The sequence below is a fragment of the Mchenga conophoros genome, linkage group LG18 (assembly GCF_057382185.1).
Source record: "Mchenga conophoros isolate Kocher_MC1m ecotype Shallow Benthic linkage group LG18, M_conophoros_male_GT1.1, whole genome shotgun sequence".
In the NCBI taxonomy this organism is placed as follows: domain Eukaryota; kingdom Metazoa; phylum Chordata; class Actinopteri; order Cichliformes; family Cichlidae; genus Mchenga; species Mchenga conophoros.
This window is the reverse complement of record NC_140543.1, coordinates 1,422,488-1,439,457: the sequence shown is the minus strand read 5'-3', so window position 1 is coordinate 1,439,457 and position 16,970 is coordinate 1,422,488. Positions and strand designations below refer to the sequence as shown.

Below are 16,970 nucleotides of genomic sequence, written 5' to 3'. Positions count from 1 at the left end.
TCAAGGACTGCCGACCCCTAGTATTGTGGCAGTTGTGCACATCTGTGTTGGGTGTGAAACACTTTCCACAAAGTCACACTGCATGTCATGGCTCGCTGTGTGGCAGGCAGGATGAGGACCCAAAATGCAAACTCACGGACTCAGGGGATAAACTCAAAATCACAGCTTTAATGCTGGAAGGCAGATCACAGGAAATACAAAACTTAAACTGGGAACCATAAACTAACACTCGCAGAGAGACACAGGGAAATCCACGCAGCATGAGGGAGAACGCAACACAGAACTGAGGGAGACGCAGACATAAATACACAGAGGGTTAACGAGGGAAGTGGGAGCACACGGGGAACACAGGTGACACTGATAATCATAACGAGACAGGGCGGGGTGAACATGGCGTATACAGGCGCGAGAGGCACAAAGTAACACAGGAAGTGCACGGGGGTTCAGACCGGAGGAGAGAGAGAGCACAGGGAGAACATAGCCATAACGGGCAGGGGAAACAGGGAATAAACACAAAGAGGGACGAGGGCTCATAAATACACAGAGGGGCACACAGGGGGTAAGAGTCATGAAGGGAAAACACTTGGGAACAACACAACAGGGCAACTCAGGAAACATGGCCTAAATAAGGAACGAAATACAAAAATACAGGAAACTAAGAATACTGGGACCACATGGCCCAGGACCATGACACTGCAGACAGTTTGGCCCAATTCAAAAAGGACATGATGGATGACTGGGCCATCATTAATAAGGTGTCTCGTGACCGATGCAACAACAAGAACTCTCCAAATTCAACATTCAGTTTGCTTTGCACACAAACTCAATGTATTAGTCAAGAAATCATGTGATCAAATCCCTGAACTTTCATCCATAAGAGACTAATCTAGACAAATCGTATCATTCTTCAGATCCAGCACTGCAGCCAAAGGAAAGCTTGCTCAAGTGCAGCAGCAGGTGGGACAGCCCGTCTTGAAACTTATCAACGACGTACCAACACATTGGAACAGCACATATCAGATGCTGTCACGGCTACATGATGAGAAAGAAGCAGGCTGGGTATCTGTTGCTTCTCTTCCAACAGATTTAACTCCACTTACGGCTGATGAGTGTGACATCGTAAGGGAAGCACTTCTTGTGTTGGTCCCTTTCCATCAGGCCACAGTGGAGTTGTCTGAGGAGAGGTTCAGGATCAAAGGTGATGATGATGAGAATGCTATATTTGGCACTTGAGCTGAACTCTTTACATCTACACACAAGCAGCCACCCATCTCCATGACCAACTGAGGCGTCGTGTCACAGACACCGCTTCTAATCTGGAGTCCTTCAGTGTGTTGACCTTTCAGACCCCAGATTTATAACACTTGGATTTCGTAGTTCCTCCAAGTGTAGTGAGACAGTCAATCGCCTGAAAGTGGAGTGTGCTGCAGGAATTGCCTGCACAACATCTGAGCCACAGCCTGGACCATCATCAGAGCAGTCACCTGTTCCAGGCAAGTTCAGTATTATTTTGATACTACTAATAATGCATTTTTTTATTATTTCAGAAAACCTGTGGCAGCGGCTCGATGAAGAAGTTGGCAGACAAACAACAGCGGACTCCATCACTGAGGTCCAGCGCTACTCGGAGGAGAGAAACACTCCACGATCAGAGGATCCTTTAACGTACTGGGGAACAGAAGAACATCTTATCAGAAGCTTTCCCACCTGGCTTTACAGTTTGTGTACCTGCAGCTTCATCTGTGCCTGTGAGCGTGTTTTCCAAAGCTGGGGAAACGGTGTAAAAAAAAAACACAATAGACTGAATGCAAAAACTTATTTTTCTGAATAAAAAGGAAACTCAACAGTGATTTTTCACAAAGTGATTTTTCATGTATTTCCAGTAGCACACTTAAAACATGTCAGAGGACATAATAAACAGAGCAAATTGATATGAATGATATCACTTTGCAGGATTTCCTGTCAACATGGCCACAGCGCTCATTCTGGGGTGCACATGCTCTGCGCTGAATCTGCATAATGACGGGGGACGGAGTGCAGCGGGACTTTGCAGGGTCCATACTTTAAGTCCTGGTGATTTGGTGGAATGATGCTTCTCATCTTATCTGCTGTGTCACTTTAGTGACTGAGCCTGAGCCGTGATGTTTATCCGGCTGACTTCAGGTTGTAAATATGAAAAGAGCTGATGACAAACAGCGTTTCGCATTCGTGACATTGTGATTGGGAGCTAAAGGTTTGAACCTGAGAAATAACGTTTAAAATGTATAATTGGTGGGACTCTTGTTAATGTGAGTGATATTCAGAACATGACGTGATCGAAATAACTTGTTTTTCAGACGGAGACGTAGAAGGAGGAAAGAAAAGTAACTGTGCTCCTCTGGCGGAGCGGCACCGTGCGGCACCAGGCGGAAGTAAACCAGGAAAAGCGGAAGTGCCGTTAGCTTTATTGACTGAGCAGGAAGTGTGTTGTTGTTGTGTGAGCTGAGTGTGTGAGCTGCGGCAGCAACGATGCCTTCAGTTCAGTATCTGAGAGAGTTCATCAACGAGCGACTAACTGCTGCTGCTGAACAAATATTCTTGGAGTTTGAAAAAACGATCGTCCAGTACGAGGAAGAGATCGACCGTCAGCGCAGACTGCTGGATATCACCTGGAAACCCCAAATCAAGCTGCACAGGACAGGTGAGTGTCCCTCTGAGGGAGGATCCTGATCACAGCTCTGCGGGACGTTTCTGATTGTGAGGACTTTTTGGAGATGTGAGCTAACAAAGAGCAAACAGAGGACAGGACTGCGCTGCATTCAAACAGCAGCTGGTGGATTTGAGCTTTTCTCTGACCTGGATCACTCAATCAGTTCCTTTATGTTTGCTGTCAAAGTTGGAAAACATCAAAAGTCGAGCTTCAGAGCACATTATTTATTCCAGATGGAGTTTATACATATAAATATAACGTTTATATAAATGTATGTTTCCTGTTGCACTTGTGAAAGTTGCAAACAAATGTTGGAAACATGAAGTCGCTGTGCAATAATAAAATATCTAATGTGACTGATCTGCAGGCTGTTGCTCGTCCTCAGCGCTGTGATCTGCTGCTGTGCTGAGGACTGTTTGAAACCAGTTCCACTTTATCTTCATCTAAACACACCTGTTCTGTCTGTGTGTGAATCAGCAGCTGTTTGTGGTGCTGGAGGGGTTTGTGTAGCTGTACCAGGCCCTATCCTGGAGCCGGGCCTGGAGTGAGTGTCTGGGGGCCACAGCCCATAAAAAGCTGCGCGAGGGGCTTTAGGGGTTCAGTTCTTTGTGCCTCGAGCAGTTTCATCTCTGACCAGTCTGGCCACAGAGGTGAGGAAAGCCACTTCTCTGGTGGACGAGCGATACCAGCAGGATGTAGTCGGGCTTGCCAAAACGCACAGCTCGTGTTATAAAACGAAGCTGCTGGAGACGGCTGCACTCTGGCCTGGATTTGCCTTCTGTGGCACTCGTATCCCCTCTGTGGGTGTTTCCACACAGGACTACTTTCCTGTGCCTCTGGGTCGGGGAACAGGTCCCGACTGTTGCTTGGATTTGTGCACTGCATACAGAGCACCCAGCATGTTTCAGTCCTTTACTGTACCCTTTAAAACCCAACAGTTAATGCCTGACTGTGGTCACGCTGAATCCTGATTGGTTGACAAGCTGGCTGAAACAGAGATGGAAAAAGTATGAAAAAACAGAAGATCGTAGGTGATGAGCCCAGGTAGCAGAAAGAAGCTGCCTCTAACCATGTTTATCTGTCTCACACACTCAACCAAACAACAAGTGCAAAATCAAAAAAAGTATGTTAAAAATTAAAACGTCTCTTCCAGCGAACATTAAAAAATCTCTGATGTAAAGTCTTTTGTGTGATTTGGCGCATTTCAAATAAATAACTAAATGATTGAATAATTGAAAGAGCATCTGTATTAAAACTGAAACAACAGACGGTCAAATATAACCTCCAAACAAAATGTATAAATTCTAAATGGGTGAATCAGTCTGTGCATGATCGCTCCGCCCATCAAAAAGTCACCTGTGCGAGTATATCACCTATGATTGGTCATTGGACTGACAACTGTCCTGGAAATATTTTCACATATCCCCGAACCTGAATACACGGCCGGGTAGGATGGATGAGAGTCGCCCCTCAGGGGGATTACACGTCTCAGTTCTTTGTTTTGGACTGGGAGAAGGCAGCAAGCCCTCGGGTGTCCTGTGGGGAGTGTTTTGGGAGTCTGGGATGGACAGTTTGGTCCTTGTGTGAATGCAGGTAGAGCTTGGTTCACACTGTAGTCAGAAAGCAGACCCGCTGACTCTGCTCAGAACTTTTATGGACACAACTTCAGCTGCAGCCAGAAGGCTGCATTAGACGGTGACTTTTAGCTTGCGCTGGGGTTGTTCACAGCTGAGTGTGAAGCAGCAGGAAAAAGATCTGAGCTCAGTCGACAAGGGGAGGAGCGACCCCTCCAGGTCAGGGAGTTCAAGTTCCTGCCAAGCTGAGGTCTGTCAGTGTTTATCTTAACGCCTTGTGCACGAGTTAGGGAACGGAGCAGGAGAGTGACAGATCTGCAGCGATGCAGATGTTGTACTGTCTGCCTGTGGTGCTGAGTGTGAAAGCAGAACAGCAAAGAACAGCCGGTCAGTCGCTCCTGTGTCTGATAACGAGCTGGTCCGCCCGGTGGCAGGTCAAACAGTCACACACAAGCACGTTGTTTGCACGGAAGCACCTCATTCTAAAGGGAACCTCGGGGGGACGGGGAGCACCAAGAAAGCATTCTTAACAACAAACGTAATCGGACACCAAATCGTCCGACCCGGCTGAACATTTTACAGACGCTAAGGAAGCCAAAGTGGCTCAGAGTCGATTTCCTGTTGTCTGGTGTTGCAAACATGCAGCAACATGATGGAAACACGCGACATTTGTGTTGTTCAAGATGCTTTTGTTTGTTGAAGGAAAATATGTCAGCAGCTCATTTTCAGCTAGATTTTTGCGCCTCCGTCAGATCCTCTAACTTAGTGCAGTTTGGGGGAAATTGTTGAATAAATATTTGTTTGCCTTGAAAAGTTTGTTTGTATATGAACTCATCAAAGTAGAATGCAGTCGGTGCTTCTGCAGTGGTAATCGGTGCCGCCTGAGGTGTCTGTCATGTTCACACTGCTGGCTCAGCTGAATTTCTCTGACAACTTTTTGTTTGTGTGTCTCCATTTGTGCCTTCAGACCTCCAACAGCAACATGTCTGTGAGGAGGAGGAGGTTCAGCAGAGGAGCCGAACACAGTCTCTACAGATTAAAGAGGAACAGGAGGAGCTGTGCATCAGTCAGGACGGGGAGCAGCGTGCACTGAAGGAGGAGACTGATACCTTTATGGTGACTGTAACCTATGACGACAGCGATCTCAGTGAACCTGACCTGGACAGCGACCAGCTCGGCTCTCGCAGCTCTCTTCTCTACGAAAGCCGAGATCAGGAAGGAAGCGAGAGTTTCGATTCTACTTCAACTGCCACTAGAAACATAAGTCAGAGTAGCAACGCAGAAATCTTTCCCACATCAGAGAGTCAGTGTAACACCGACATAGTCCCCAAATCTCTAAAATGCAATGTTTGTGGAAAGGTCTTTAAGCCTTTTAGTGACCCGTTAGCATTTAAGAGACACATGGCAGTCCACTCGGGCGAAAAGCCGTACTCCTGCAAAACGTGTGGGAAAAGTTTCACTAAAAATAGTACTTTACTGGGCCACATGAGAGTTCACACAGGGGAGAAGCTGTATTCTTGTGAAACGTGTGGGAACAGTTTTACTCGAAAAGGTAGTCTGCTGGTGCACATGAGAATCCACTCGGGCGAGAAGCCGTACGTTTGTAACGCCTGCGGCGAGCGCTTTTGTTACTTGTCGGCGCTTAAAAAGCACAAGGCGGTGCACACGGGCGAGAAGCCGTATTCCTGCGAAACGTGTGGGAAAGGTTTTACGGAGCGCGGCAGTTTGTTGGTCCACATGAGAATCCACTCGGGCGAGAGACCGTATACTTGTAAAACCTGCGGGAAAAGTTTCACTAAAAAATGTACTCTGTTGGTGCACATGAGAATTCACACCGGCGAGAAGCCGTACTCGTGTAAAATCTGCGGGATGAGTTTCAGTAAAAATGGTGGTTTGTTGGTGCACATGAAAACTCACACAGCTGAGACGCTGAAGTCGGACATTTCTGTGGGCAAAGACTCTCTGTGAGGTCGGCTTCCTGTCACCTTCTCGCCGTTGTTTTCTCTGTTCGTACCGGTGACCACGCTAATGTATCTATTTAAAGATACGTGGGCAACCAGCTAGGAGGCGCACTTTCCAGCTTTAACACAGACTCTAGACGCTGACCTGTGTTTGTTTCAGAAATGAGAAGATATGAAATCGAGAGAGGCAGCAGGAGTTTGTTTCTTTTTGTCAGCATGAAGAGAAAGATGTGTACTCGTTACCAGCACTGAATCAGATGTAGCTGTGATGAGGGCTGTGCGGTATGACCAGAATCTCCTGATAGAAGACGTTTCTCATCCTGATAACCATAAATATCACAAAATAGAGCTTTTTCTGTAAACTCTGTGAATCTCGGGCAACTCGACCTGTGGGAAGCGTTTCCAGCTGGACGTCGAGTGTTTTAACCGTGTTAGATAGAAGTTGTTTCTTTGCGTATTTATTAAACGGCGTGCTGCGGGGAGGAGCCTGTTCTGATCTCTGAGTCTAAGGCTACGTCCACACGTACCCGGGTATTTTTGAAAATGCAGATTTTTCTATGCGTTTGCACCTTTCGTCCACACGTAAACGGCGTTTTTGGTCACTGAAAACGGAGATTTTTAAAAACTCCGGCCAGGGTGGATATTTTCTAAAACTCAGTTGTTGCATTTACGTGTGGACGAGAAAAACGGAGAAAACGCAGCGTCAAAGGTGTGCGTCTTTTTTGACGTCACACTGTGCGCCACGTTATTGTTTCGGTGGAATGAATTTCAACAATACTGTTAATTCTACTCTCTGCAGTGTTTAAATGCTCACATACACACAGTTACTGTCCCTCCACACATACGACTCGGTTCTGCTTCTATGCCCCAGCTTTGTTTACTTTTTCCCACCGAGGCTTCTAGACTTCTGATTGGCCAACATTTCTACACGGTTAGGAATCTAGCGCCACCTGCTGCTTTGGCATGTTCATAGCAGCGTTTTCCTTCATTTCTGCCTTTACGTGTGGACGGGATTATTTTTTAAGGCAGCACGGTGGCACGGTGGTTAGCACTGTTGCCGCACAGCAAGAAGGTCCTGAGTTCAATTCCACCATCAGGCCGGGGTCTTTCTGTGTGGAGTTTGCATGTTCTCCCCGTGTTTGCGTGGGTTCTCTCCGGGTACTCCGGCTTCCTCCCACCGTCCAAAGACATGCAGCTTGTGGGGATAGGTTAATTGGTTAATCCAAATTGCCACTAGGTGTGAATGTGCGAATGAATGTGAGTGTGAATGGTTGTCTGTCCCTGTGTGTTGGCCCTGCGACAGACTGGCGACCTGTCCAGGGTGTACCCCGCCTCTCGCCCTATGACAGCTGGGATAGGCTCCAGCGCCGCCCGCGACCCTGAAAAGGACAAGCGGAAGCGAATGGATGGATGGATGAAAACGGAAACTCTCCGTTTTCAAAAATACCCGTGTACGTGTGGACGTAGCCTAAGGTTCATTGTGAACACCGACGGCTCGTTTTTGCTTCTCGTCCGTAAACTCTGTCCACACTCTGTCACCTGATTCTTGTGTGGCTGCTTGAAGAGGTTTGCTGTGTTTGAGTCTGAGCTCTGCACCATAATTTGCGTAGTCAGATGTTTCATAACCAAACCATGTCCGTGTTACAGAGGCGGCCCAAGGTTTAGGACTAAGGTTCTGGATTTGATTGGACTGGTCCGTCAGTTTGAGCTACCTGGTTCTGCCTCGTCTTCTCTGGTCATGCTGGGATTCTCTGTGCATCCACGTGGTGGCCAAACCATGAAAACGTATCACCATAAACAGTGGATTTTACTGCAGTATTATGAATATACAAACAAACGATAGCGTATAAAATAACATTTCAACGTCCGATATATTTCGTCATATTGCACAGCCCTAACTATGATGCAGGCTGTGCCATCTTGTTTTTGCACATGGTTAAATGGAGTAACAGCAGGTGAATGATGTCAGGACAGCGTAAGATTGAAGTTGGCGTGTGTTCCCCACTTTAATCTACAAAACCCAGACTCACAGCTGAAGATCTGTTTTTGATACTTTACATTTCGGGGCAAGTCGTGCTGCCTGCGCAGCCACGAAGGGCTCGTTATTGCCCAGCTGCTCTCTCTGAAACAAGCACGCTGCATGGGTTAGATCACAGATTACAGCAGACCCCAGCCAAATGTAACATGACTGTTAGCATCACTTGTTTCATATACTGATAGTTCAGATTGTATTTATTAGAGAAACAGCCGCGGTGCTGTCAGCGCGCCTGCACAGACACTACGTACTGTAAATATTTCAAACCACAGACGAAGTCTCCACGTTTCGTTTTGTCTGCTCAGCAGTAGCTGTGTCTCACACACGTGTGCTACACTCTTCATGTTTGCGTTTGTTGTGAGTCGCTGTGCGTCAGTGGACACGACTGTATTTATTCATTAGTTTGCTATAAAGGCTGTCCCTGACCCTGCCTGCTTTCTGCACAGATGTAATTTATATAATATCCGTACGATAAAGCTGTAAGTGTTTCCTGCTTGTGTGTTTCTGTGGTGTCCTCACTGCTACATTAATGTCTAATCGTGCAAATCTAAAAACCGGACAGGTGGAGAAGCAGCGCGTCAGCTGGTTTCCTTGCTGACCGCAGGCACACAGACGTGAGGTCTTCCATCAGTCCGTGTCACGTTCTCATGTTTGACTGAAGTCTGTGTTATTGTCTCGGTTATTTGTGGATTGAGCGCCAAAGCTGAGGAGCCCTCTCGAGCTCCCTGGCTTCTGTTTGAAGGACGTCTTGTGTTCACACTACATCTTCAGAGGTGACACTAACGAGATGAAGACCGTGTTCAACACGCTGTTGTAAAAAGCTCTTCAGAAATAAACATTGTTTTGGCCTAAAGTGTTGATAACTCGAGTAACCATCAGGATGTGGAGCTGAAGACACAACAGACCTCACAGTGCAGCAGGTTTGTGTGCTGCCTGTTAAGGCTCCTACAGGCTTCGCAGGCTTTGTCCTGCTGCATTAAATGTTTGTAGACTTGTGATCTGCATCCTCAGAGGTAAACTCAAAGTACAGGCATGAAAAATGTTTTTGTGCGATGATTTGAAGCAGCTCTGCTCTTCTGGCTGCTGCTGTCTCAGGTGGACTCGTCACAGCTGTGCCAGACGAGTGAAGAGAAACTAGACTCTACCTGACAGACCAGAGAGGTTTAACAGTGTGTGGCTCCCTCTAGTGGATGTTGTGGAGTATTCTGTTGTCTTTGCTCCAAAGGTTTTTGTACAGAGTTTTGCTGTTTCCTGTCACTGTGGGCCTCACAGTACAGTAGTACACAGCAGAGTCAGACAGCTGAAGCTTCTGGATCTTCAGAGGAACTGACTTTTCTGTTTTCTTGGCCTCAGCATCAAATCTGTCTTTTGGAAACTCCTGATCATTATCTTCTGTTCCTGAAGTGCCACGCAGTAAAACATACTTTGGAAAGTTGTTTATTTCTTGTTTGTACCAGAACAAATATGGAAATGGATCAGATGTTTCATATCTACATCCAAGTGTAACTGTGTCTCCTTCAGCAGCAATGACATCTCCTTGATCCTGGATCACTTTGTCTTCTCCTTTACACTCTGAGGAAGAACAGAACATGCAGAGGAAGAGATGGATCAATAAACATGATTAAAAACTCACCATTAATCAGACTCACACATTTATTTAAGCAGAGGAAACATGTTGATGTTTGTATCTCACCAAAGAAAAGAGCAGCAAGAATAATCCACAGCCAATGTTCCATCTGTACAACAAGGTTTAAATCAACAGGAGAAACTAGCTGATGTTCAACATTCAGTCTGAGAATTGTTCTCTTCACAGCAGCACTTATTATTGACACAATGGTTGAACACAGTGCAGAAGGAGAGCCCCGCCTACTGGATGATGTCGCCCTCTGTCTCCTCTTTGAGTCTGACTTCTCTCACTTCCTCTTCCTCCTGGTTCACAGACTGTTAGCAGCATTTGAATCACTCTGAGGAGGGAGGATGGAGCACTTTGCACTGTGTGCAAACACAACGTGAAAGCACAAATGTTCTCCATCACTGATGCTTCTCATGCTTAAAGTGAGACTCAGGGTCAGATATTTTTTTTAGATCATTTGAGGTTTAAGCGTGACATCCTCAGAAGGCTCCAGAACATGTGACTTGTCATGTTTTACAGTTGTTTTTGTCAAAGCAAAGAAAATGTAGTTTTGCACGTTTTTACAGCACGAATTCAAAGCAACATAAACATTGAGAAATATCATTTTTAAGACCAGGAGCACCAAAAACATCACAACAGATTCAAAGTAGTTGATCTTTCATGTGAGCTCAAACTTAAAGAGTATTCTGAAGTTTAGGTTGAAAATGAATTCATGATGGTCAAGTTAGTGTTTGATGTGTAGAATAAATATTCCTTCCTACTGGAAATTGTTTTGTAATATCTGGAGACATTTAAAAGATGTGGAAGCAAACGTCACTGAACGAACGTGCAGGAATGCCTCCACAGATCAGAGGAGAGCAGGTGGTCTCCAGGGTCATGGACACTTTGAACCACTCTGGGGAAACAGGATGGATATAAAGCTTTGTGTGGACTGTGACTCAGACGGTGTCAGAGCAGCTTAACCCTTGTATGGTGTTCGGGTCTGTGAGACCCGTTTTCAGTTTTTTTCAAAAGAAAAATTAAAGAATTAATTGTTTTTTCAACCTGAAATTCATTGGCTTTGGCTTATTTTCTGTGAAGAACATAAATCCAAACTAATTTTCAATGACCTCATACTGTACCTCCCCCCACGCATTTACATTACATACAAGGTGTTCGGGTCCACTGGACCCAGGTCTAATAAAAGTGTTGAAAGTGCAGGTCCTGTGTTCCCACACTCTGTCTTCCTCCTCTCTGGTGCTGCTGATAGTGTTTTCTTCCCCTCCTGCTCCGCACAAAGTTGCAACATTGTTGAAAATTCAACTATCAACACCGTCTGCTCTGACATTCCCGCACATTTTACCCTCTTTCTTGAGGGATCCAAATTTTATTTTCTCATACCCTGTCCCACCTGCAAATTAGGGGCATAATACTATAAATAAGACTTTGCCAGTGTGGTTCTTTATCACAACTGATCAAGATGGCAAAAGATTATCTGCTGCGAGGGCCATCTGATTGATTTTGGAAGAGAGAGGGGCTTCTGATGATGATGTTGACAAAGAGGTTTCAGAATATTTCACATTTCTGAAAATTCAGAGTCTGACAGTGACTTTGAAGAAGAGGATGAGGTTGAGCACCATTTAGTAACAAAACGAAGACGAGTACCCCATCTGCAGCCAGCTCCAGGACCAGAACAAGCCCACCAGACAGCAAGTGAAGAAATATGGATGTCAATAACTGGTGACATTGAATGGTCTTCTTGCCCAAGAAATGAGCCACCCTGCAGAGCTGTTACTGTGATAAGCCAGGGCCAACACGGCTGACAGTTACTCATGTGCAGGACATCAAGTCTTCATTTGAGCTTTTCATCCCAGATTCCATCCAGAAAATTATTCTGGATTGCAGTAATCTAGAAGGACGGTGTGTTTTTGGAGAGAGGTGGAAGGAGATGGACCAAATTTATCTAAGAACCCCAAAGGCCTACTTTGGGGTTCTTATCCTTGCAGGAGTTTTCAGGTCCAAAGGGGAATCCACAGAATCCTGTGGGATGCAGAAACTGGCAAGAACCTTTCCGTGCATCAGTGTCTCTGGAAAACTTCCACAAAATTTCCAGGATTATTCGTTTTGATAACCGAGATGACAGACCAGCTCGACGGCAGAGAGACAAGCTAGCTGCCATCAGGACAGTGTGGGATAAGTGGGTGCACCACCTCCCCCTGTTTTACAACCCTGGGCCTAATGTCACCATTGATGAGCAGCTGATCCCATTTAGTTGTGAAACATATTGCTTCACGTGTAAATGTGTTGTGTCTTTCCGCTCACTCCACTTGATTACAACTGATTTATTTTTTTATAACATTTTATTTAAAAAAAAAACCAAAACAAAAAAAACCCGAGAAGCACATTAATTCATAAATGTGATCTAACAAAGGTAAAGGGAAAAAATTAACCATGTTTACTGTTCATATGGTTTGTAATTGGGATGAAGTAAACATCTGTTGAGTAATTTAACATAAAATTGTTTGATAGTGTTAATTTGGAAAGCCAAAACTCTAGCGGGTCCACCAGACCCATGAACACTGGCTGAGTAACAAAAATATGAACACCACACAAGGGTTAAACATCAGTGAACAGCAGCTTTACCAGGAATACGTCCTGATGCCACAGTGTTGGAAAAGAAGGAGAGCTTTTACTTTAAACTGTACATAAAGGCATGCAGATCAGTCAAACTGGGGTTGTGTTCATTGTTCCTGAGGTTCATGTTAACATACAGGGAAGGATCAAGGGTGGATGATCATTATACACCAGAGAAACTCACAAGACTGTTACCTGTTCAATATACTGCAGATACAAGTCAGCAGACGTCCTGACAGAGAGCCAACAAACACAACAATCATTCTGTAAATAAGGAATGAAGCAGTAGATCAGCCTGCAAAGCAAGCTCCACAAAGCTGCCCCTCTAATCAGCTTCAGACACACAGAAACACAAAGGATGATGAAGCAGAAACGATGCAAAAGCAGTGGGTGGAGGAAAAGGAAGGATGACGGTGTTACAGGACAGAGGAAAGCAGGAGAGATGAGTCATCAGCACTTTGGACGCTCTGGTTTAAACAGCAGGAAACTGTGACAGCTGTGAGGAAACAGCTTCTTTTTCTCAGTGACGCCGGTCCACACTCCACGCCAGCAGATGGCGCTAATGCACCATTTCCATGTTTTCCAGCCACCGGGACAGCTTCCCTGTGACACGAGGCGGAAGTGAAGAGGAAACGCTGCCAGTATTGTTCGTTTCCTCCGGGAGCTTCAGCAGGAAGTCGGAGCTGTGGTGGTCTCTCCGCCGGATCTGTGAGCTGTCGGAGCCGCGATGTCGTCAGTTCGGTACCTGAGAGAGTTTATCAACGAGCGACTAACTGCTGCCGCCGAGGAAATCTTCCTGGAGTTTGAAAAAACCATCGTCCAGTACGAGGAAGTGATCGACCGGCAGCAGAGGCTGCTGAGCATCACCTGGAAACCCGAAACACAGCTGCACAAGACAGGTGAGCCTCAGCCTGACGCAGGGGAGGAGCTTTTGTTCCCACCTGAGCCAATCAATGAATCAGAGCCAGAACACTTTATTAACCCAGCCTGATTTCTTATAGATGCTCAGCTATGATGTAAACACTGAAATGAGGTCCTCTGTTCAAGGTGCAGCATATGAAATGTTAAACAACACTGTTTACGATAAAAACGAGATATTAGAAGTGAAAAGGTGTCACAGCGAGCAGGCGTGAAGCCCACTCAGGTATTTCCTGTGGAATGAGGCTCCTGCTGTGCAGCACGTCGTGGAGAGGAGGTGCAGACAGCCGGGCTCCACACCCACACCAGCCTCGCAGATCGGTGTGCTGAGTCTGTTGGTGTGTGCTGCACCGACCACCACACACTCACCTGAGCACTGAACTGCAGGCCACACGCTGTCACACAGATGGCCAACTGTTCATGTGAGCGGCGAGGCATCCACCCGCACCGCTGTCAGCTCACCACCCAGTAAAGCCAGCCCGGTGGTGCTGAAGGGACTGCAAGAGTTCAACATGATTCTCACGCAGCTCGTCAGCTGTCTGTGTTTTCAGCACAGATGTGAGGCGTGACCTTTGACCCTTTGCATGTTCAGACTCATCCTGAAGATGCACTAAAATACTCCACAGAGTGGGAGGGCAACATGTTCACTCTGTGGAGCCTCATTAGTGGTAAAAACAATATATTTGCTCTGAACTGTTTTTGTGGAATTCTCAGATTTCTTGTCTCTTTCTGTCCCTCCAGACGTCCCACAGCAGCCTGTCTGTAAGGAGGAGGAGGAGGTTCTCCCTGAGCAGCAGGAGAGGAGCTCCAGTCTGGACCAGGAGGAACCAGAACCTCCGCAGATTAAAGAGGAACCCGAGGAACTGTGCAGCAGTCAGGAGGGAGAGCCGCTGGTGCTGAAGGAGGAGATCGATACTTTTATGGTGACTGAAACTTATGAGGAAAGCGAGCACAGCGACTCAGAGCCGGACAGCGATCAGCTCCTCTCTCACAGCTCTGCCGAGAGAACCGAGATCCGAGACCAGGAAGGAGTCCGCAGCGCAGATCCAGGAGCGTCTAGAAGTCACAGCAGCAACGCAGGAGACTCTCCGGTGTCAGAGAGTCCGTGTAACGCCACCGCAGGGGAAAAGTCTTTAACGTGCGGCTTTTGTGGGAAAGCCTTCAAGAACAAGTACAAGATGATTGATCACCACAGAGTCCACACGGGTGAGAAGCCGTATTCTTGTGAAACGTGTGGGAGGAGTTTCACTCAGAGGGGAACGCTGACCGTCCACATGAGGACTCACACAGGCGAGAAGCCGTATTCCTGCAAAATATGTGGGAAAGGTTGCACGGTGAGGAGTAATCTGATGGTCCACATGAGAACGCACACAGGTGAGATGCCTTACCTGTGTAATACCTGCGGGGACAGGTTTTCAGACTTGTCGACATACAAAAGACACACGACCGTCCACACGGGAGAGACGCCGTATTCCTGCGAAACGTGTGGAAAGGCTTTTAACCGAGGCAGCAATCTGCTGCGCCACATGAGAACTCACACAGACGAGAGGCCTTATTCTTGTCAAACGTGCGGGAAAATGTTCACACGCAGTAATCATTTGTTGCGCCACATGAAAATTCACACGGGGGAGGAGTCCCAGTAGTGGTACTGTTAGTGGTGCTGGTCACAGGTACTTTAAAGCTGTCCTTATACACAAAAAGGAAAGAGACAAATGTAATCCTGTCACACCAGGATGCTCCAAGTATTATTCCTACAGTGTGTAAGAATGAAAACGTCCAGTTCGAACATATTCAGGAGTGACTGCAGCCTCCGAGTGACAGGTGGGAACCTGAAAGTGGGAATTCGGGATGCACAAACCCAACTAGTCAATAGTTTTTTATGGGATATCCATCATTTGGATCATTGTGTGTGCTGCAGGCTGCTCTCATATTATTCTCTACGACATCCTCACAAAGACCAAAGTCTGTGTTTGTATGTGTGAAACAGGAATAACACTTCCCAAGTCTGCGAGTCCGTCAGGGTCCGCTCGAGTCCCAGTGACTTAACCAATCACAGCAGATGGCCCCGCCCCTCCCTGAGCCTGGTTCTGCTGGAGGTTTCTTCCTGTTAAAAGGGAGTTTTTCCTTCCCACTGTCGCCAAAGTGCTGCTCACAGGGGGTCATATGATTGTTGGGTTTTTCTCTGTGTGTGTTATTGTAGGCTCTACAGTATAAAGCGCTCTGAGGCGACTGTTGTGATTTGGTGTTGTATAAATAAAACTGAATGAAATCATCAGGCGCTTTTCACGAGTTACTGTGGGGACATCCACGTCCCTGCTGGGTTTTTGAGATTAATCCCAGGCAGTTTCCAACCCACAGAAAGCTCTCCAGGATGGGGAGCAGCAAAAACGCATCATCAATGTCTCAATAAGTAACAAAGTCGTCAGATTAAATATAAAAGGTAACATTTATGTAGCCAGAACAAACCTTTGTTCTAAACCACAGAGCTCAGCTCACACAATGTTTCCCACAGTGAGAGGTCACATGATCAGGCATCGAAGCCTTCAGGGGCGGTTTGGTGTGATTTTAAGTGTAAATGAATTATAACCTGATTTTCCTCAGTACAGCTGAATATGTGGAGAAACAAACTGTAGGAGCTTTTTGTTTTTTAATAGATAGAAAAAGTTTTAAATATATGTTTGTTTGGGCTGTTTGATTGTTAGAGGGACGGATATTTAATCTCTTTGAGCTCATTTTTGTTCGTTTACACAAGTTTATTGTTAGATTTTCAGAATCCACCCAACAACAGAAGAAGCAGTGTTAGAGGTGGTGGCAAAAGCTAAAGGCAAAACATTCATATTAAAACAACTCATGATCATTGTGACAGTAATAAAGTGTAAAGTCTGGAGGTGGTGACTGTGTGCTTCAGACTCCCAGCCAGGACCCGGCTCCTCCCACGGCGGGACCTGGCTGGTGGTGTTTGCAGGGGTGGCTGGAGGCCTCTCTGAGGGGCCCACGCGAGGCCCAGCCTGCTCCGTGGGAACCTGTCAGAGCCGAGGAAAGCAGAGTTTGGTTCATCTTTCCTCCAGCTTTAATTCACAAGCTCACAGGTGTGGATGAAAGCAGTGACTGTGACTTACTGCATTTATAGCTGTTGAATACAGTCATTGATTTTATTGACTGTTGTTTATCTCATGCATGCATCAAATAAAGTATTTAATCTGTAAAACCGTCCTCTGTTTGACTTCTTTAAACTGCCAGTAGCTCGTCCTCAGTCATGGACAAATGCAGATCTGTGTCAGCTCCTTATTGGAAGCTTCTAAGCAGTTTTCTCTGAACACACATGAACATTGACTTGGCAGTAAAAGTTGACACAGCCTGAAACCTGTGCAGGACCAAAGCTGTGTGCCAGTGAGATCAGAGCTGCTGTCAGCCACAGTGGTGTATTTGGGGCTCGGCCTGTAGGGGGTGCTGGTGGTGACTCTTGTACCGTTGTGTGTAGTCACACCAGTATAATGTGACGGCCAACCTGGGCTTCTGTACTGGGTTGCCATGGCAGCTCTCACCA

At 46.3% G+C, this 16,970-nt stretch overlaps 2 protein-coding genes across 3 annotated transcripts; both read left to right on the top strand.

Moving 5' to 3' along the window:
• Positions 1-1,917: 1,917 nt before the first annotated feature.
• Positions 1,918-10,942, top strand: LOC146552814 (uncharacterized). 2 transcript variants are annotated; one of them, XM_085254340.1, is made up of 3 exons: positions 1,918-2,163; positions 2,337-2,680; positions 5,231-10,942. In XM_085254340.1, the coding sequence occupies exons 2-3, from the start codon at positions 2,509-2,511 to the stop codon at positions 6,229-6,231; spliced, it is 1,173 nt and encodes a 390-aa protein (XP_085110466.1). In that variant the 5' UTR covers positions 1,918-2,163; positions 2,337-2,508; the 3' UTR covers positions 6,232-10,942. The 2 variants fall into 2 exon arrangements, with proteins under 2 accessions (XP_085110466.1, XP_085110465.1); XM_085254339.1 differs by having other exon boundaries at positions 2,143-2,233.
• A 2,237-nt stretch (positions 10,943-13,179) lies between these two features.
• LOC146552813 (uncharacterized) lies at positions 13,180-16,617 on the top strand. The gene is made up of 2 exons (XM_085254367.1): positions 13,180-13,404; positions 14,165-16,617. Exons 1-2 carry the CDS (start codon positions 13,233-13,235, stop codon positions 15,064-15,066), a joined length of 1,074 nt encoding a protein of 357 aa, XP_085110493.1. The 5' UTR covers positions 13,180-13,232; the 3' UTR covers positions 15,067-16,617.
• Positions 16,618-16,970: the final 353 nt, after the last annotated feature.